This window comes from Aquarana catesbeiana, linkage group LG02 (genome assembly GCF_042186555.1).
Source record: "Aquarana catesbeiana isolate 2022-GZ linkage group LG02, ASM4218655v1, whole genome shotgun sequence".
NCBI classification, from domain to species: Eukaryota; Metazoa; Chordata; class Amphibia; order Anura; family Ranidae; genus Aquarana; species Aquarana catesbeiana.
Window position 1 is genome coordinate 360,325,851 of NC_133325.1, and position 22,597 is coordinate 360,348,447.

General features: G+C 43.0%; 1 protein-coding gene across 2 annotated transcripts in view; it reads left to right on the forward strand.

Annotated features, from left to right (window-relative positions):
- ZZEF1 (zinc finger ZZ-type and EF-hand domain containing 1) overlaps positions 1 to 22,597 on the forward strand; it is a 375,890-nt gene that overhangs the window by 163,024 nt on the left and 190,269 nt on the right. For both annotated transcript variants that reach the window (XM_073615049.1, XM_073615050.1), the window contains exons 20-24: positions 1,294 to 1,415; positions 1,495 to 1,617; positions 12,050 to 12,219; positions 12,299 to 12,380; positions 20,810 to 21,011. In XM_073615049.1, the coding sequence (XP_073471150.1) occupies positions 1,294 to 1,415; positions 1,495 to 1,617; positions 12,050 to 12,219; positions 12,299 to 12,380; positions 20,810 to 21,011 (699 nt within the window). The remainder of the gene's footprint in view (positions 1 to 1,293; positions 1,416 to 1,494; positions 1,618 to 12,049; positions 12,220 to 12,298; positions 12,381 to 20,809; positions 21,012 to 22,597) is intronic.

A 22,597-nucleotide genomic window follows, 5' to 3' on the forward strand; every position in this document is an offset into this window, starting at 1 on the left:
TAAAAAAAAAAATTTTTTTTCTTATTTATTTTACTTTTTATTTTTACACCTGTTCTTAAAAAAAAAAAAAAAAAAAAAAAAGTGTCACTTTTATTCCTATTACAAGGAATGTAAACATCCCTAGCATGACAGGACCTCTTGAAGACACCTTTTTGGAGTCAAAAAAGACCTCAGATCTCATATGTGCACTAAAATGCAATAAAAAAAAAATGTAGTTTGAAAAAAATAAAGAAAATGTCCCTTTAAGAGTTATGGGCCGAAGTGACATTGACGTAGTTTCGGCCCTGCGGTGGTATGAGTCAGGTGGAGGCCATCTTCCCCTCACTCAGCTCCATGCTGAGCAGGGGACAGGCCCCGGTTGCCTCCACCGCTGCCGGCGGCTCCGGTAAGCGGCGGGGGGCACCGGAGAGCCCTCTTCTGCCACCAATAAAAGTGATCTTGCGGCGAATCCGCCACTGAGACCACTTTTATCCTAAAGCGGACCACCAGCTGAAGAAGTGGATACCAGGGTTATGGCAGCCAGCTGCTGCCATAACAGTATTCCACTTCAAAGAGCTGCCGGGCCATGAGTGGTTAAGACTGCTTTCACACGAATGCTCTGTGGTTTACCCCCACCGCGAGTCTTGCACAGTGTATATGTGGCTTTCCTGCAGGTTAGCTGCACTTTGCCATATAATTCTATTATATCTTGCAGGTGTGGTGCACTGTCTGAAAGTGCACAAAACCTGTAGGTAATAACAGAAGTCTGACTCTGTGCAGGTAACCCACAGGTGCACTGCACCTGTGAGTCAGTTTAAAAAAAACGGGTATGGCTGGTGGCTGCTGCTGCTCCCCAGGGCGGGCATGGCTGATGGCCGCTGTCCTCGGAGGTGGAGTGCATTTGGTACCGCTTCGTCTGTGACAGGATCTGGCGCTATACCGGAAGCATTGGCTCTGCTTTCTACTGCAGATACATGCTTCTTCTACTACCGGCTCCATTCTTCACACTGATGCTCTGGGATGGCCAACTGGGAACCTGTGATCTTGGCTTGCCAACCTGCCATCCTAGAGCAGGTGGTCGTTGGCCACATCGGAGGGTGCCGCAGGTCAGTCGTTGGGCATCCCTGGTTTAAAGTGTTATGTTTCTTATTGTCTTATACAGACTTTTATTGCGTTTACTGACATTTTAAGAATAGGTGATACCATTTCTTATCTGAATACAGCATTGTATTGTGCCATGGCTTTACATTTCTGCAAACAGCACTGTTGCTTGTGTATTTTGCAGATAAATTTCCAATTAGTATGTTTTTCTAGATATTGACCTTTTCCTGTCGGACACTAAAGATGTTCTGGAGTATCTGCTGAGTCAATGCAGTGGAAAGGAGATCTCTGGAAAGTTGAATGATTCTGTATTTGCCATGGCAACCCGTCAGCTGGTAAGACTAATTGTAATTGTATTTATTAGTTGTATGCTGATTTACTCACATTAACTAAAATGCTATTTTTCTTTATCAGATTACCTATATGCTGGAGTTGTGTGCTCTTGATATTCCTCATTGTTCATTACTTCAGAGTTTCAGCAGATTAACCAAGTTGTTGAAGAAACTATGTGGTGATCCTACAGAAAGCGCAAACAAGGTAGTTTATTTACTTTTCTAAAAACACATTTGAGCATATAGCTTGCCTGGGTCCCCATTATTTAAATGCATGATTTTCTCGCTGGTTTTAAAGGAAGTATACATTTAGTTTATTTAAACCGCCTTTCTACAGAAATTATTTTTTAAAGGATAGGTTCACCTTTGGTAACATGTTACACCCATATTTAAGGGCTAACATGTTACTAAATCACCTGCTGCCACCCTGACCCAGTTGGTCCTACATTCTGACAGCAGACAGGGGGATCCCCCCCCCGCATCCATTGTCACAATTCAAACAAAACAGTGCTGCTCTGCCCACACAGCCATGTTGATTCAGAGTTCTGAATGGACTACAACTAACGTCAGCCATTGCGGCTAACAGCTTGTAGTTCTCAACGAACTACAAGGTGCGCAGGTAGGCCTATTCAAAATGAGTGGGCTACCATAGCACAGTACATGTTACCTCGACATACAGGTGTAATAAGATACTTTCTATCTTAGCTGCACAGTACAGGACACAGGCTGAGTATTTATAGAACCCTGGGTTATACGTTTGTAGCTTCAGGTGATGGGCGAGGACATGCTGTCTGGGCACCTCCCCTATAACCCTACCTTATTTCATGAGTCTTTTTTTTTCTTTTTTCTGATGTCCTAAGGTGATGAACCTCTTCTCCCTTACAGAGGAATCACTCTTAGCTTAACTAGATTATTATTTTATCTTCAATCATCTTTTTAATGAACTCCTTTGAGGTCTTCTAATACAACATTACAAGAAGTGCATATAGATGGGGACTACCATCTATTCTTCTGCACTTTGCTATGCCTCGTTAGGAACAAAGTTCCTGCAAAATCTATAAAGACATTCCCCGTTCATGAACAAATAGAATGGGTAATCTTTGATGGTTTACGCACTCCAGAAATTATCTTCACCCCCTCCAAAAATCTTTGCCGAACTCTGTCCAGTGGAAAAAGAGTTCATTTAAAAAAATTGTTGGTTCCAGTAGTAGATCCTACTGTTTCATTCTTAAACTAACATCTTACTTTACTAAACTGAAGATGTCCTTTCATTCAAAGGTTCTGCAGATACTAAGTTTGAGTCACTCTTAAAGGCTTTCTCTACTTTTGCAGGCCCAGCTGTCACTGCGATTTCAGTATATTAAACTGCAGCTAACTAGACTAGGGTAATGAGCAATCAACACAATCCTGTATTCCATGACCATGCCTTGACTGAACAGTTAAGCAGTTCCTACACTGCTCTTTTGTGTGGATGCCTTAGAATGTGTGATAAGACAAATTCCCAGAATGGCCCTAGTCTTCCATTAACCGCTTCCAGTCCCCCGGCAGAATAGCTCCCCTTTGCGAATTGCCGTAGATGTACGGCAGCCGCTGTAAAGGGGATTAGGGGGCGCATTACGTCACTGAGGAGCCCGTGCACGTGCCTGGCGTCCCTGATATCCACCGTTGCACTCCTGATCCCTCCTGCCAGAGCAGGAACGGGGATGTGTGTGTAAACACACACATCCACGTCCTGTCAGGGGAGAGAAGACAGATCATGTGTTCCTAGTATATAGGAACACCGATCAGTCTCCTTCCCTAGTCAGTCCCCCCCCCCCCCAAAGTTAGAAACCACCAAGGGAACACAGTTAACCCCTTTATTGCCCCCTAGTATTAACCCCTTCCTTGCCAATGACATTTATACAGTAATCAGTGGCTATTTAAAGCACTAATTGCTGTATAAATATCAGTGGTCCCAAAATAGTGTAAAGTGTCTGATCTGTCCGCCGCAATGTTGCATTCCTGATAAAAATCGCAGATCGCCGCCATTACTAGTAAAAAATAAATAAATAAATAAATAAAAATGCCTTAAATCTATCCTCTATTTTGTAAACGTTATAACTGTTATGCAGACCAATTGATATCCGCTTATTGCGATTTTTTTTTTTTTTTTACCAAAAATATGTAGAAGAATATATATCGGCCTAAACTGAGGAAGACATTTTTTTTTTTAAATTGGTATATGTATTATAGTAAAAAATATTATTTTTTTTAATTGACGCTCTTTTTTTTGCTTATAGCGCAAAAAATAAAAACCGCAGAGATGATCAAATAACACCAAAATAAAGTTCTATTTGTGGGTAAAAAAAGGACATTAATTTTGTTTGGGTACAACTTTGCATGACCGAGCAATTGTCAGTTAAAGCAACGCAGTGCAGTATCGCAAAAAATGGCCCGGTCAGGAAGGGGGCAAATCCTTCCTGGGCTGAAGTGGTTAACGTGCAGAAGCCTTTTTCTGATATTTGTTGTTTAAATAAGTAAAAATCTGTATTTTTGCTAGAAAAGTACTCCGAATCCCCAAATACATCTTTTTTTTTTTATTTTGGTCAAGTAGACTAAAATGGCGGTAGTTGAATTTTTTTATGTCGCACGGTTTTTGCTCAGCGTTTTTTTCGGAAAAAATACACTTTAATGAATTAAAAAAAAAAACACATAATGCCAGGGCTTAAAGTGAATCAAACTGTGTCACCCCTCGCAATGGCCCCTGCATCTCTGATTCACCTCTGCTGGGCAGCATTTCCTCCTGCTCTGGCAAGCTGTCAGGTTGGAGAGTGGGGGCGGGGGGGGGTTGGCAGTGGCAGGTGAAGTTTGGGCTGGGGGGTGGGGCTAGGTAAGCATGTGTTTACCAACCCCCACCCTTTACTAAAATGGACACAGGCAGTGATTATTACAGATCGCTTCTATGTCCATTGATAACTGAGCATAGTAAAGCGTGTTTACTATGTGTCCATTTTATGAATGAATATGAGTCTCTACACAGACTCCTTAGTAATTTGCTGCAGAGAAAGAGACCTGTCTTCAGTCCCTTTCTCTGTCTCAAAAAAGAGATGACAGGGGTCTGTTTATACCTCTGATATCTCACCAAATACAAAAAAAATGTAAAGTAAAAAGAAAAAACATAGTAAGGCACCTTTCACATGGAGCAGACTCTGTCAAGCAGACCTGCCTTCTCAGCAGGGGATCTGTCCACTGTTCCCCGCTGTTCTCTATGCGGCGGTTGGATGAAAGCGGACCGCCTGTCTGTTTCCATCTGATTGTCATCCGATCTGCTAGACGAATGGGGAACCCCATCCGTCTGTTTTTGGTGGATCGGATCAAATTCAGGCAGTAGTAAACGGATACATTTCCGTTTACAGCCTCCTCTCCCATAGAGAACAATGGGTGGTCCAATCGGGTCCGCATGAAAAACTTACAGGTGGACTGGATCGGTCTACTTGTGTGAAAGGGTCATGGCCTTGTTCACACAGGGCATACACAGCGTACACTTCTGCAAAGCTGGCTTTACCTGTACAGGGATGCACAGGTGTTCCGTGCATCCCTGTGCAGGCAGTCCCATTGATGTAATTTGGGATGTAGCAACTGCACGAACAGCACCATTGCTCCCAATTTGACGCCCATGTACAGTGGGTCCGGGTGTATGTCCCTGAGCTCACGCTGTCTGCGTTTGAGGTTGTGCACCCAGGTAAACATGGCCCTCCAGGGGTATACACTTTAGAATGCCACATGTGAACAATGTTTTAATAGCAATTTAGCAGGAATTTTGTAAGTTGTGTTTGTGTGCACTAATAATGATTTTAGTGTATTTTTAGTGAAAATAGCGATTTGATGAACATTTGCTCAATTATTGCGAGGCCCAAAAAAAATCAGTAGCACGTTTTTTATTCTCTAGGTTATGTGCTTTCAGAAAATCTATGGTTTGTGTGGGGTCTTATACAAATTCTGAAAGCTGTAAGGGAAAAATGATAACCTCCTGCTTTTTGGATTAAATTGTTTTTATTAAGACCCCTTTCACACAGAGCCGTAATGGGCGTCAGCGGTAAAGCGACGCTATTTTTAGCGCCGCTTTACCGGCGTTTTAGCAGCGCTATTCGGCTGCTAGCGGGGCAGATTTAACCCCCCGCTATCGGCCGAAAAGGGGTTAAATCCGCCCGCAAAACGCAGCTGCAGCGGCACTTTGCCGGTGGTATCACAGCGCTGCCCCATTGTTTTCAATGGGCAGGAGCGGTGAATACACCTTCACCACTGCAAAGAAGCTGCTGGCGGGACTTTTTGTGACGCCTTGCCAGTGCAGCGCCCCAGTGTGAAAGCACTCGGACTTTCACACTGGGTTTGCAGCTGAGGCTTTTTTCAGGCGCTATGCAGGCGCTATTATTAGCGCTGTAGTGCCTGAACAACACCTCCAGTGTGAAAGGAGTCTTACTGTTTTGCACACCTTCAGTTTTCACAAAAAAATATTTATTAACTCGATACAATTTTAACTTTTATATTTAGTAGGAATTTTAAAAATGTTGCCATGTATGAATCTACTATTAACGATTTTAGTGTATTTTTAGCGAAAATATTGTTTTGATAAACATTTGCACAAATATTGCAGGTCCTTAAAAATCAGTAGCATCTTTTACAAACTCTGAAAGCTGTAAATAAAATAACCTCCAGATTTTTTAGAGCAATTTTTGCGTACGTCCAATTTTCACCATTTCTTGAAAAAAGGCGCATTTTAAAATTTGCAAATTATTTTTTATTAACTCAGTTCAGGTTTAGCTTTTATATTTAGAGGGAATTTAGCAGGAATTCTGCAAAAGTGTTTGCATTTGCTGCTAATGATTTTAGTGGATTTTTAGCGAAAAAAAATAAACATTTGCACAAATATCGCAGGGCCTTAAAAATCAGTAGCACCTTCCTTTTATTCTACTGTCCTCTGCTTTCAGAAGATGTATAGTTTGGGGGTCTTTTACAAACTCTGAAAGCTGTAAATGAAAAATTAAAACCTCCAGATTTTTTGGAGAAATTTGGTTTACATTTTTTGCATACATTCAATCTTTACCATTTTGCAAAAAGGCATAATTTAACATTTGCAAATATTTATTGTTAACTCAATGCAGGTTAAGCATTTATATTTTGTAGGCATTTAGCAGAAGTTTTGTAAATTTTGCTGTGTTTATATCTGCTAATAATGATTTTAGAGAATTTTTAGCGAATATATTGTTTTGGTAAACATTTGCGCAAATATCGCCCGGGCCCTAAAAATCAGTAGCACATTCTTTTTATACTACAGATCATGTGCTCTCAGAAAATATGATTGGGGGGGGGGGGGGGGGTCTTTAAGAAACTCTGAAAGCTTTAAGTGGAAAAATGAAAACCTCCAAATTGTGAAAATTGTCAATTTTGGATTTTTAATTTTTTTTTTTTTCGTATGTTTGTTTTGATTTTCACCATTTTGCAATAAGGCACAATTTAAAATTTACAAATATTTATTTTCACTCATACAGGTTAGCTTTTATATTTAGTAGGAATTTTGTAAAATTTCTCATTTTTATCTGCTAATAATGATTTGTGTATTTTTAGAGAAAATATTGTTTTGATAAACATTTGCGCAAATATCATTGTGCCCTAAAAATCAGTAGCACTTTATTTTTATTCTACTGGTTATGTGCTTTCAGAAAAAAGCTGTAAGGGAAAAATAAAAAAGCAATGGAAAAATTGCAAAAATGGTATGACCAGCAGAGTTTAAAAGTGGAGCACAGGACCTGGCAGCGAAAGAGTTAAAGCCTTCTTCCTCCCAATGGTAGTCTTTATTCCACCCCAGGACATTGTCCTTTTTTTTTCCTTATGTCCTGTTCCGAAACATTGCTATTCTCTTGTGGCAGACCCTTCATGACTAAGCCCTCTGTCCTTTGTGAAGTTACAGAAAGAAACTGTATTGCTGTCACTGTGCTGTTTTTCTCAATGCTACAGGTTTCTTCATGCTGCTTTGCAAGGCAGACTGTTTTTCTTACTTCTCCCTTGCAGCTTCTAATTACAAGGTGTAGTTAACTTGGGGAGTATTTCACAGCTTTTCAAAATCTTGCACGTTACCCTTATCTACACAATGCATGACCCATCATGCTTCCAAGAACATCTATTCCATTTCCTGCCTCTTGGCTGGTCTCCTGTAGACTTGTCACCAAGTCTACTGTAGCAGAGTGACTTCTGCCTTTTCTTCTATAGATATACCATTTTATGAGAGACCCCCGATTTTAAAACCCACCATTATGTGATGAAGTTTTACTTCCCATTTATCTGAACTCAACACACCTGGTGGTTCTATAGCATTAACTAGACCCTGAGCATTCATGTTCTAGAGTACTTTAGAGGCCTTTAAAAAAAAAAAAGAAAAAAACAGCCAATTATTTGACCATGGGCCCCAAACACTGATGATCTAATTTCCCCTTGTAAGTGACACAGCATCCTCCTTGGGTATTTTTCCCCTGATCTTGTACTCCTCAACATATCTGGGTCTAATCCTCATATCATTATATTTATTACTTTCCTTTTGGAACATTTGTGAATCACTGACACCGTGTTCATGAACATAAAAAATTATAAAAGTCAGCAGGGATTTCAATAGCTAGGCAGCTATCATCAAGGTTTAACATTCAAACAAATATTCCCCTTTAGATCCTCTTCAGCCTCTGTCCAGCTCCTCTGAAACTTGGGCTCTGCCACAGGTGTATCAGATTGCTGTATAGACACAGCTTACATAACAGGGACATCACCTATTTTCAGCTGGCATGATATATGCTGGGCAGCAATATATCTGGTGGTGGAAAACATTTTGGGGTGGATATTTTCTGGTCACGGTGGAAAATCTTGTGGATATGTGTGCGTTTGTGGTCATACCCATTTTTGTTCATATTTGGTGAGCAGCGTGATTAGTAAATTCACGGTTTAAATGCTACACGATGCTCCCCTTTTGTTGCTCTGGTATGCAAGCTTTGTTTATACAGCAATCTGTTACACCTGTGCTGGAGCCCAAGTTTTGGAGGAGTTGGACACAGGCTGAAGCATACAAGCATACGTAAAGGTAAGCGCTGCTTATTACATGCGTTTTTACTGCCTCTAGTTTAAGCAGCCATTGATTCTGGTAAGTTTTCACTTTGGGTGATTGAAGTTTCATGGATCTTCATTTGATGCACAAGAAGTACATACAATGAAGTTGAATTTGAAAGAGACTTTTTGCACACTGTGTAAATATTTATTGTTGTTTAGTGCTACATTTTCACCTTGAATGTTCATGAACATGCTGACATTGGCACATTTGGTTGCATCTCCATGCAAATTTCCCTAAATTCTGCTAGCACCTGCCTTTCTGACTATATCCCTGAGGAGAATGGAATTATCCTGACAAACTGTTTGCTTTCCCATATTGTTAGCCTTGTGCCAAATTAGTGAAGATTTTGTGCAGAAATAGTCTAACCCTCCCGTGGATCCAGTAGTGTCCTGCCATAACAGGGCACTCACCGTTCCGGTAGAGGACGTGCCTGTCTTTAAGGTCTCAACTGATAAGCGGTCTCAAGCCCTTTCTTGAGAGCTTTGTTATTGCTGACGGGCCTTGCCCTTCATTCTCTTCTAGCTGTGACTTGATTTTTTGACTTTGACCCATGTTAAAATACCTTTTAAAGAGATCTAACTGCTGCTGAAGTTGAGACCTTGCTTATAGATTTTGTAGAACCGATAAAGGTAGCATTCAATTTCATTTGTGACCGTTTGCTAGGATATTCCCATTTTTCTGATACACCTGTGACGGAGTCCAAGTTTTGGAGGAGCTGGACACAAGCTGGAGCATTTCATTTGTGACTGTTTGCTAGAAAATTCTCATTCTTATGATACATATGTGAGGGAGCCCGCATTTTGGAGGAGCTGGACACAGATCTAACTGCTGCCGAGGTTGATCCCTTGTTTATAGATCTTGTAGAACAGATGAATGTAGCATTTGTTTCCTTTTCTGACGGTTTGCTAGGAGATTTTCATTGTCTTGCTTGTGTCTCATGTCAATTCATATGTATATGCATATATTGCAAAACCTTTGTGTAAAGTGTTTGATCTGCATTGCCTTCAAGGACAGGGTCTCTTTAGTCCAGCTCTTGACAACATTAAGGATGTTACTAGTGCACCTAAGGCACAGACTACAATGTCCTCTCTTTGCTTATCTTTGAAGAAATGTCCATTTTGTTTTTGCATTCCTTTGACCCCCATCTAGGGATGCCTCCCCCACTTTTGGCTCCTTATCAGCAATCTGCCAAATGCTCAGAAAAAGGCCTTCTCCGCATGAAGGTGCGTCACAACTTTGCAGAGTGGGTAGAGTTTTGTTAACCTTTGTGGATGCTTGGAAAGCTTGCATCTCAGAAACTTGGGTGCGCATTGTAGTCTCTCAGGGCTGCAATCTGGAGTTTTGCTCTTTGTCCCTCTTCAGTTTCTCAGTTCCAACCTTCCTGTGTCACTCCACAGATTAGCAGATCTTCATCAAGTTCTCTTGCTTCTTCTGGTAGAAGGTTTCATTGCCCCATTTTCGGGGAAAGAACAATTCCAAGGGTTTTACCCAAAGAGGGCACCCACCACATTCTTAATCTCAAAGGTCTGCATGAAATCTACCAAATCAGTCGTCGCCTTCTGCGTGAAGAAGGCAATGATGTGAAGGAGGCCCAAAGCCCACTTTTTTTTGTTCGCCAGTGTCCAATCCTCCTTTGGGCTGCTTTGTAAGCCAAAGGTGAATTACTTCCTGTGTACCTCAAATGACTCAAAGAAAACATAAAGCTGGTCGTGTGTTTTTTTTTTTTTTTTTTTCCCCATATATACCGTATATACCCAAGTATAGGCTGACCCGAATATAAGCCGAGGCACTTAATTTTACCACAAAAAACTGTGAAAACGTATTGACTCGAGTATAAGCCTAGGGTGGAAAATGCAGCAGCTACAGGGTAAACAATGTTCATCTGCAGCTTTGCTGGGCCCATCTACAGCCTTACCTTTGATTACTAAAACAGCGGGTGTCTCCCGCTGTGTTATGCAGTCTGTTCGGCGGCCGTCCATTGTAACAAAGCCCTGCTTCCTGCTCGTCCGTGATAGAGGCACACTGATACAGTTTCCCAGCATTCTATCAGTGTTCCTCTATCACGGACGAGAAGGAGGCGGGGCTTTGTTGCAATGGATGGCCGCCGAACAGACTGCATAACACAGCGGAAGACACCTGCTGTTTTAGTAATCAAAGGTACGGCTGCAGATGGGCACCCTCACTCGAGTATAAGCTGAGGGGGGATTTTGAGCCTAGAAAATGGGCTGAAAAACTCAGCTTATACTCGAGTATATACGGTAATCTTTATTTTTGACATATAGAATTCAACATATCAAACAATGCCTCACTGATGAGGGTTTGCAAATAAGGCCCCTTTCACATGGTCCGCCTGTCAGTTTTTTAGGCGGACCTGAACAGACGCTCCATATAGGTCTATGGAAAGACAGATGTCAGCAGTGACATGTCCGCTGACATCTGACCCGCTCCGGTCCGTCTTCATCCGATCCCCCATAGAGGAGAGTGGCGCTCTGACAGGTCGGTCCCTGCACAGTGTGTAGAGACAGACCTGTCTCTGCCTGCTCAGCGGGGATCAACGGAGCGATCCCCCACTGAGCAAAGCGGAGCCCGTACACAGACACGTCCGTGTGAAAGGGCCCTAAGGAAGCAGAGATAAATGCTTCGGCATGCCCGACTACAAAAACATAAGATACAAAGGTGGATGGGTGGGGAAACTTGGGAAGGGAGGAACACATGAAGCAACATTTCTAGGGGGATATCCCCTAAGTGACCCTTGGGAAAATACAAGATTTATGCTAAAGATCAACTCCAGAAATTCCAGGGCGTCCTCCTGTGAGGCAGCCGCAGAGGACCCCACCGGCTCCACCCCCATCAAACCTCAATATAGGGATACAGCCGCCCAGGCCCGTCCGAGACCACCCAGGAAGGGAGCCCCGCTAATGTAATAGGATTGTAGGTCAAGTAGTTTACCTAGTGCAATATACCATATGTTACAAGAACAGGAACTGAAACAAAACATCATATAGCATAAAAATAAAAAAGGGATAAAGGAAAAAGAAAAAAAAAAAAAAACTTAGTAAATGATATAATTGAGTTTAGTCTAGTCTAGTCGCCCACAAGAACCGGATAACAGAGAAGAGGGAAAAAAAACTAATCAGGACAGTAGGAAGGACTGTAAAGATTGGGTCCAGGCATTAGCATCCCATTTAGTAGGTACTCTCAGTGAGGGTTCTGCCAGCTCCAACAATGCAACCTCCAGGCTGGATGGCACTGGGTCAAGAGTGTACTTCTACCAAGGTGCCCAGATATTAGTAAACCGCTCGCGTCTTTCCTTATACATCGCCACCCACTCCTCTGCCTCCTTAATCTCATCCACTTTCTTGAGCAACTCCGCTATAGAGGGCACCTGTGGATAAAGCTGGTCTTCTTTTGCATACAAATCTTAAAGCTCTGAACACATTACATATTCAATTGAAAGGATATCTGCATCATACACTATATTGCAAGTATGTTTTTCTTTTTTCAATAGGTAGAAATGGAAAGTTGGAACCAGGTGCAACAGCCTGTGGTTTTACAGACCTGGAATATGGAATCTCCACACAATTATGAAAATAACTGTCGGGACACAACAGTCTTCCTCTGCCCAGGTGCAACATACTTTGAGGTGGAATTTGATGACAAATGTGAAACAGAAAAAAGGTAGTAATCCTCTGTAATAATTCATTGAGACTCTGTTTTATTATCTTTGTAATAATTCAAGATACATGTTCTTACTCAGGTATGACTATTTGGAGTTTACAGACGCCAGAGGTGGTAAAGTACGGTATGACCACAAAGTCGGTACAGATAAGTGGCCAAAGGTGAGTACCGTGAAAAGAGCAGGATGATAGATGAAGATACTAGTTTATTTGTATACTGATGTTACTGTCAAAGGACATGCTGCATCTAGCCTGTTTGAGAACATGCACAGACTAATATTATTTGCACTGTTCTAGCATAGATCTTTGGATAAATGTGCTGTGGTTGTTTGCTAGCCATCATTCTTAATGCACTTTATCTGATTACGTCATCCTTCTGCTTTTATCAGTAAACTGGTAGGAACTGATCTATAAACATTAGTGCAGCTCATGATTCAAAGCTGGACATTTTAAGTACCTGTAACGTATTAAGCAAGTGGCTGACTTTATTTTCCTAGAAAGTATACCTTTACATGTTAGATGGGGAGAAACCACTATAAAATCCTTTTGGTTATGAGTTATTTTGGGTACTCAAACAGAACAGATGGTATAAGCCTTACCAGTAAGTGGCTGAATACAGAAGGGAATTTGCTTCTCTTTCTTAGGCTATAGTACTTCAACATGCACAAGTCTGTTTCGTAGCACAGCAGTAGAAGTAGAGAACCAAAAAGGAACAATTGTAGAAGTGTAGAGAAAAATGTATGACAAACACAAAAATCCATTTTCTTAATCGTACATCACGGGACACAGAGCCATAGTAATTACTATGTGGGTTATAGGCCACCTTCAGGTGATGGACACTGGCACACCCTAAGACAGGAAGTCCACTCCCTATATAACCCCTCCCACTACTGGGAGTACCTCAGTTTTTTCGCTAGTGTCTAAGGTCCACTGGAGCAATCCTTGCTGGGGCTAGCTATGCAGTCGGATCCATTCAAAGGGTCTTTTTAGGCTGAATTGAATGATACCCAGGCCTCGTGGCGGAAGAAACGAGGTTTAGCCCGTAACGCTTCTCTTTCTAGAGAGCTGAACCCCGGGATCCAGTGCTTTTGGTTTTTTTCAGCCATAAGTTTATTCTGGTGGGGTGCTATTACGGGTCCAGGAGTGCGGATCCCCAGATAAAAAAGGGGCCCCAGTTCCTGAAGGTTTTTAAAAAAGAGCCCACCATGAGGGGTGAAGATTGGTCTGTTGGTTTTACCACAGAAATCCCTGCGGCCGGAAAGGTAAGTGGAGAGTTCTAAGGAATTTTTAAGTTTTTTATGAATTGTCTCCTTTAAAAAGTAAATGTTGTCATGCCTAAAAGTCACCACTGGGGGCTCTATAGAGCATGTACCTTGTCACGCTTTCTAAAAACACAAAGCTCTCTGTCTCAGCAGAAGCTGCAGTTTCCTCCGGCTAGCAGTCACAGGACTCAGGTAAGATGTTTAGGGGGGGGGGGTTTTCTAAAAACACAAAAGCTCTCCCCCTCTCTCTTTGTAGAGGGAGAAGCCAGAACGTACGGCGAATGCCACTCCGTCCTCCACCTCTGTACGGCCGTTTGTCACAGCCCTCCTCCTCGCCCCCCCTCCCACACGCACGCACACACACACTTCGATCCTATCAGATCGGAGGCCCGCGCTCGCACAGGAAACTGCTCTTTTTTGAAGCGAGGAGGGGGGCACAGGTGGACCACGGAATGGGTGTGGCTTAGCACAGCGTTGGCGTGCGGTAACGTCCAGCCCAGGGGTACTTTTAAAAGGCTCCATTTTTTCCTGACTGCAGCTGTCAGGAGAGACACAAAAGCTAAAAAGGGGCATGTAAGTGGTGACACGGGCATTCCTTTAGCACATTTACTGAAGCATCAGGCTGAGCGTTAATAGCAGCGACAGTTGCTGGACTATTTGCTCAAGCAGTGAATGCGATTTTTTTTTTTTTTCTGGTAGTACCTCTGCATTTGTGCATCAGGCTATGGTCAGACGGGGTGGTAGAAACACCCCAAAAAGGGCTCAAGAGGGACTCCTTCAAGCTCTAAACTCATCTCTACTATGACAATTGTTTTCAATACTGCAGCCCCTGTCTATATTACTGGAGAGGGTTTTTTCCTCAGGCCATATTAGGATTGGTTAGCGGCTTTAATTGGATCCCAGAATGGGATGAAATGCGACGGATCCCTTTCCATTACCCAGGACCCTCAAACTGACGATCTGGGGGCGGGAGAAGATGAATTTCCCACAGGGGACCATGGAGAGGCTGATGACTCCTCTTCTGAGGGGTCACATCCATGGGGATCAGCTTCACAATCTGAAAGATTGATGGTGCATTTCTTTACCGTACATTATAGGACACAGAGCCTCAAGTATTTACTTAGTGGGTTATAGCTACCTTCAGGTGTTGACACTGGCACACCCAATACAATAAGTTGACTCCCCTATATAACCACTCCTCCTTCCAGGAGTACCTCAGTTTTTTCGCCAGTGTCTAAAGGTGTTGGCACAAGTGAAGATGTACTCTGCGGAGCTCCAGGGGGGATCCATGCTGGATTTAAAAAAGCCTCCACAACCGGATCCATCCCGCCACAGTGGCTCCAGGGTGGTACTCCGGCCTCGCATAGAAGAACAAGGTTTTGCCTGTAATGCTCCTTTTGAGGGCTGGATCCTAGGAACTAGGACTCTTTTTGGTCTTGCTACATTACCTAAAGTTGTCCTGAGGGGTGCTATACAAGGTCCAAATCAGTGGAACCCCTATTAAAGGGCCCCAGTCTTTGAAGGTTTAACAACGCTGCCTGCCATGATGGGTGAAGTTTGAATCTGTCTGTTTACAGCAGTATCCTGCAGCGAGGAAAAGGTAAGAGGAAAGCATAGGAACTGCAAAGTCCTCCTATGACTTTTCTTTCAATTATATTGTAATGCTTTAAAAAACTCCTCTAGAGGGAGTAAAAATGTATATACCCTAGTGCTAACAAAAGAGTGTGTCCCAGCAGCTGGAGGGGGTTCTCCTCTCCCCCCAAGGGGGAAACTAAGAGGCTGGGGTTTACATGGTATGTTAAAAGCATAAAAAAGCTGATAAAACTGCTGTATAAACCCCCTCCCCCCGCCGCCTGCCCCCTCAGAGGGTATGGGGTGACTTCTTGCGAAACAGCATAGGAAACATTTACTTGCCATAAGCCGCAAAAGTGAAGGAGACACGCCGCAGTCTCTACTCCTCCTCTGGTGTGTATTTCAGATCGAAGCCGCCGCCACCGTGCGCACGAGGCTGAAGTCAGAGGAAGGGCGCCATGTGCGGACTCGGCGTCCTTGCAAACACACGGCACACACAATCGGGCTTATACCTGAAGAAAGGCTTAAAAGCTGATACTCTGAAAACAGACTGTCTATCGGAGCAGCTGAAGCCAGGCTGCCAGAGGACACAGGAGCGCTGGTGCACATGAGGGGTTTACACAGGCATTGCAGTACAGGAAAATACTTTGTTTGACATTAGATTAGTCTATGCTGTCATTGTTTTTCCTATTATTATTCAAGTAAATAGAACAGTTATCAGAGTGCCTCTGCTTTTGTGCTTTGCACTATGGCTTCAAAGCTTACTGCTAAGGCACCAAAACCACCCCCAGGCGCTGGGAACTCCAGTCATGTCTCCACATTGTCATCCTCTCCAGAGATACCCGACATGGCAAGCCAGGGTGAGCCGTTGGAACCGGCTGGTGGTGCAAGTGCTTTTCACAATTCAGCCCCTGTATACGTGACTGAAAATGTATTTTCCTTTGCCCTGCAAGGCTTAGAAGGAAGATTAGCTGCTTTAATCGCATCCTCCATTGAGGTGGATAGGAAGCGTGTTACATCCCTCTCTCCCTCTCCAAACCCTTTACCAGGGGAACAGTGGGGACAGGATGAGGTATTACCCTCAAATGATCGGGAAAAACGAACCGATTATTCCTCTGCGGAGGAAACAACAGTTGATGTTTCAGCTACATAATCTGAGGTACAAATCCTAACGGACATGGTTCGCTCCACTTTCATACTACCCTTAACAGAGTCAGCTGAAAGTCTGGTTTCTTCTTTGGGTTCTTTGAAACCTTCACAACCAGTGCATGCGTTTCCTGTCCTCACATTACTAGAGAAGCTTATTTATACCGAATGGAATCATCCGGATAAGCATTTTCTCCCTCCAAAGAGATTCTCAGTTCTCTATCCCATGGAGGAAAAATTCACTAAAAGATGGAAAGTTCCAGCAGTGGATGCTGTGATTTCCAGTGTAAATAAAAGTTTGACTTGTCCAGTGGACAATGCGCAAATGCTAAAGGATCCAACAGTTAAAAAAATGGAATTCCTGTTAAAAGCCTCTTTTTCTTTAGCAGGTACTGTTGCTCAGCCTGCAATTGCAGCTATAGGCATCTGTCAGTCCTTAAAGGACCAGTTCACAGAGGCCCTTAACGAGCTCCCTGCACAACAGGCCCGTGAGTTGGCCGAGTTACCAAAAGCATTATGTTTTGCCATAGATGCTATGAAGGATTCTATTCACCAGGCATCTCGCCTTGCGCTTGTGCTAGTACACATGCGTAGGACCCTTTGGTTAAAGGGTTGGTCTGCCGAAGCACCCTGCAAACAGCTTCTGTCTAGTTTCCCATTTCATGGGGAGCGACTATTTGGCGATGATTTGGATAAATACATCCAGACAATTTACAGTGGAAAGAGTACTCTTTTGCCTGTCAAAAGAAGGTATAAACGTCCTTCATTTAAACTGACTTTCTCTCCTGCACCAAGCGCATTTGCCTCTAGGCAGTGGTGAAGGCTTCCACCGTCAGATTCCAGAGGAAAATCACAGGGTCAGGCCCAGGCTCAAAGGAAGACCTGGAGCCACAAAACTGCAAAGCAGAATACTAAGACCGCTTCATGAAGAGGCATCTCTCCTCAACAAGGTGGGGGGAAGACTTCTGCATTTCGCAGAAGTCTGGCAAAGGGAAACTCAGGACAGATGGGCTCTCTCCACAGTGACTCCAGGATACAAACTAGAGTTTCGGGGGTTTCCACCATCTCATTTTCTGAGATCAAACATTCCCAAGGATCTAGGGAAAAGACAATCCCTGTTTCAAGCATTAGACCGATTATTGACTCAAGGGGTAATCATACAGATCCCCACAGAAGAACACTGTTTGGGATTCTATTCAAACCTGTTTACAGTACCAAAATTGAATGGAGATGTCAGACTCATTCTGGATCTGAAAAATCTAAATCGGTTCCTGAAAATCCGTTCATTTCACGTGGAGTCGATCAGGTCAGTGGTCTCCATCCTACAAGGGGGAGAACTTCCTGCGTCCATCGACATCAGGGATGCATATCTGCATGTCCCCATATTTCTTGCTCACCAAAGGTTTCTGCGGTTCGAAGTAGAACAACAGCGCTTTCAGTTTGCGGCCTTACCCTTCGGGCTAGCCACAGCACTAGGGGTATTCACAAAAATACTGGCCCCACCTCTAGCCAGGTTAAGAGCACAGGGAATAACAGTGTTGGCGTACCTAGACGATCTATTGTTAATAGACCAGTCAGTGACTCGCTTAAAGCAAAGCGCACGCATTACAACCTGTTACCTGGAAAGTCTCGGTTGGATCCTCAACCTAGAGAAGTCTTCCTTAAAACCAGTAAGAAGGCTGGATTATTTAGGCCTGATCATAGATACAGCCCAGAAAAGGGTGTTCTTGCCTTCAGCAAAGATCAGCTCCGTATGAGAGCTGGTATGGATGGTCAGGTCAAAAGCAAATCCTTCAATTCGCCTTTGCATGAGGTTGTTAGGAAAGATGGTAGCTTCATTCAAAGCAGTTTCCTATGCCCAGTTCCATTCAAGATTGTTGCAAAACAGTATCCTCTCTGCTTGGAACAAGACGATCCAAGCTTTTGACTTGCCAATGCGGCTGTCCCCAAGAGTGTCCCAAAGCCTCAGTTGGTGGTTACGAAGCCAAAATCTGTTGAAAGGGAAATCCTTCAGACCAGTTATCTTGAAAGTAGTAACGACAGATGCCAGCCTCTCAGGCTGGGGAGCTATACTAGAAAAGACGACTGTCCAGGGACAGTGGTCAACATCCTAGAGATTCAGGCAGTGTGTCTGGCTCTGAAAACTTGGACCTCTAGGTTAAAGAATTGTCCTGTCAGGATCCAATCTGACAATGCCACGGCTGTGGCATATATCAATCACCAAGGGGGTACCAAGAGTCTCTCAGCTCAGAGAGAGGTGAACCATATTCTAACTTTGGCAGAAAGGAATGTCCCCTGCCTATCGGCAGTTTTCACTCCGGGAGTAGAAAATTGGCAGGCGGACTATCTAAGTCGCCAACAGTTATTCCCGGGGGAATGGTCTCTTCACCCTGATGTTTTTCGGGCTGTTTGCCAAAGGTGGGGGATTCCGGACATAGATCTTCTAGCATCCAGATTCAACATTAAGTTAGTCAACTTTGTGTCCAGAACTAGGGATCCACTCGCATACGGAGCAAATGTGCTGGTAACCCCGTGGGATCAGTTTTCACTGATCTATGCTTTTTCCCCTATTCAGTTGCTGCCTCAACGACTTTGCAGAATCAAGCTGGAAAGAAAGCCGGTAATTCTGGTAGCACCAGCATGGCCCAGAAGGTCATGATGCGCAGAGATCGTAAAAATGGCAGTGGGAGCGTCCTTGCCATCTCCCTTGGGACTTGAATTTAATTTTGTCAGTGTTACAAAAACAGCCATTTGAACCATTACAGCATATACACCCTATACACTCAGCACATACACCCTTAGTCCTTCTGACTAGGAAGCTGATATTTTTGGTTGCTATATCCTCAGCAAGGAGGGTTTCAGAATTGGCTGCTCTTTCTTGTAAAGAGCCATATTTTATTATTCATGAGGACAGAGTAGTGTTGCGCCCTCGTCTAGGCTTTTTGCCAAAAGTGGTTTCAGGTTTTGACCTGAATGAAGATATTGTCCTGCCATCATTTTTTCCAAAACCATGTTCCAGGGAAGAAAAGTCATTACATTGTCCTGATGTAGTGAGAGCAGTGAAAATCTATTTAAAGAAAACTGCTCACATTTGTAAGAGTGGTGTCTTATTTATTCTGCCAGAGGGTCCTGAGAAAGGACAGGCAGCGTCAAAATCCACTGTTGCTATGTGGATTCGGCAAGGTATAATTCAAACTTATGATTTAAGGGGTAAGATTCCCCCTTTTCAAGTTAAGGCGCACTCTACCAGAGCGGTTAGTGCTTCTTGGGCAGTGCGTCACCAGGCCTCCTTTGCTCAGATCTGCAAGGCTACTTGGTCTTCGGCCAAAACATTTAAATCAACAGTGAAAGGTTCACTTTGGTGATGGTGCATAGTATGACCTCAGTGCTTCCACAGAGGGAGATTCAGGTGTTCAGGATGAACTGGAAGATGCCTTTGATCACTTGCCTCCAAAAAGAGCTGTGTTGCTGAAGAAGTAACATAAGGAGAGAATGACTGGTCAGACGAAGAAGAAATTCCACAAGTGTAGCCTGCATCATAGATAAGCGCTTTTGTTTTGATATGGAGGATATACAGTGCAAGATTTTCTCTAGTAAGGAGAGTTGTAGGCATATGAATGGATTTCCAATGTGCAGCCTTGGCTTGCTCAGTTTAAACAAAACACTTCAGCAGATGGCCACTTGATATGAAGGAAAATAGGGATAGGAACTGTCCCAGCGCAAGACCGTTGCCACTGTATGGCAAATAGAACACCCTAGAGTAGTGATGGTGAGTCTTGGCACCCCAGATGTTTTGGAACTACATTTCCCATGGTGCTCAACTAACTGCATTGTGCATGAGCATCATGAGAAATGTAGTTCCAACACATCTGGGGTGCCAAGGTTCGCCATCACTGCCCTAGAGTATCCGTCACTAAAACTGACTTTAAATCGTTCCTCAATCTGGGTAAAAAAAGAAAAGACAGTTTTTTTCTGTTGTAGTAGGTTTAAAAGAACGCCATGATGCTGCAAAACTTTATTGCAGGGACAGCTGCAACCTGTTCAGAGTAAAGGAAAGCGTGTACTGTATTTATCTGAGTGGGTGCAGCCCCAGGGTAGTTTAAGTGGTGGTACTCTTGGCAAATATCTAGATCTCAGGGTCAGGTATGTTGATTGAGGGCTAATGGAAGCAAATAATTATGCTCAAAGCAAAAGGGTGGCTAAGCTCAGCAAGGGAAATACTTTTTTTCCTTTTCTGTCTTCATGGAGCAGGAAAATTAAAAATGCTATGAAAAAATCCACAGTGCCTACTTTCTGGAGACACTATGCCAAGACTGGTGAGCTTGTGCACGAGTAAGGGAAGTAGTGTGTCTTGAAGTAGAGCCCTTTGTGACTCCTGCAGATATGTGCTTAATGCCATTTCTGACTACATTAATCATGTTCTATGGAGATGATGTTGGCCAAGGACATCTGAGCTCCACATTACCAGACCTTGTACTCCAGGCCACTGTCATTCAGGCAACATGATTCTATATTATTCAGTTAACATTGGCCATTGCTTTTAGGTTTAGCAAAAACTTTAAATCATTCATTTAAGTAGTAATTTGTAAATCAACTTTATTTATTCTGCAGAAAGTAACCTTTAAAGCTGGACCACAACTTCAGTTTTTGTTCTTCTCCGATGGAAGCAACAATGAATGGGGGTTTAAGTTTACTGTGACCGCATTTGGCCTGCCAGATATTGCCCTTTCTTGGAGCTCCGATTTGCAGCTACTTGTTGCACGTTTATTGGGTCGTCTAGCATCAAGGTCTATGGCTATGAAGTCAACATGTGGTGAGTTTATTGTTATCTGTTATATTTTGTATGCATACTGCAAGAGAAGCACTGGAATGCTGTTAGGAGTCTACATCTCTCCCAGATTTTTCTCAATTGTATTCTGCTACTACATTTGTGAAAGTTTTAGAGGCGCCCATTGCTGATCTATTTGCGTATGCTAGTTTTCCAACTGTCATGCTGATGCTCTGGCATTAACCCTTTGAGTCAGTGATCCAGAATAAGGAAAGAAACAGAGATGCTTTTGTGACAGTCATTTTACAGCATGCTTGTCACGGGTGAGCAACTCAGTGTACCCCTAGACAGCTGGGCAATAAGCATTTCTTGATCGTACAGGACACAGGCATATTAGATGACTGGATTATGTGTTGCTATGTTCAGGTGATTGAACACTGTTAAACAGAACTGTAGGGCCCCCATATAACCCCTCCAACTAACATCTTTTTGCTAGTGTCCCTAGGTGATCAGTGCTCTTTTCTTTTTTCTTCTGATTTTTTTTTTTTTTTTTTTTATTTCCTACTCCAACTTGACCACGTACCAGCCCTTCTGGTGACCTATGCAGCTTCTGGATCTGTACCCTAGGCACTGCACTTGGACCGTATCCAGAATCTGGCAAAATGAAGTATGCAGGGCCGTCCTGTAAAAGTAGTTTTGGGCACTGCATCCTGCGTTGGCACTCAATGCCCCTCCTTGGCACATTGTGCAGCACATTGAATTAGCCACAGGGTGCTATACAGGTGCAGGGCAGTATCCATCCACACAGATGTGACCCAATCCCTGAAGACTACTTCGAGGGCCTCGTTCCCCTTTAAATTTTGTGGCTGTGTTTTTTCGAAGGGTGGGGAGTGCTCTTTAAAAACCTGCCCTTTTGTGTCCCATTGTCAATCACTTCCTGCCTATATGGGCGATACCGGAAATGGCGATATATATATATATATGTGTGTGTGTGTGTGTGTGTGTGTGTGTGTGTGTATATATATATATATATATATATATATATATATATATATATATATATATATATATATATATATATAATATAAGCTGCACGATTCTGGCTAAAATGAGAATGACAATTTTTTTGCTTAGAATAAAGATCACGATTCTCGCGGCATAACATCATCTTGCATGTTATAATACAAAAATTGGGCTAACTTTACTGTTTTTTTTAATTCATTAAAGTGTATTTTTTTAAAAACAAACTGCATTTGAATAACCACTGTGCAAATACGGTGTGGCATATAAAATATATATATATCCATTTCTCTGAGTTCATTGACAGACACAGCACCCGTCCCTCTATGAAGTTTTAATACTTCTGATACTGCTTGTTACATAACTGAAGGCCTATAGCAGAGAGGGGGCTGTATATCACCTAGTACTGCCCATGGGTGTAGCCAAGTCTTTTTTCTGACTAGTGTCCTACTCCTGTAGGGGACGATATAACCCTATGGTTCTGAATAAAGACGGCTGTGTCTGTCAATGAACTCAGAGAAACAGATTTTACGGTAAGTCAAAAATCCTATTCTGCACTCTCACTCTGCATGCCGCCACTCACTGGCACATGTGCTCTGAAGGTCCAGCAT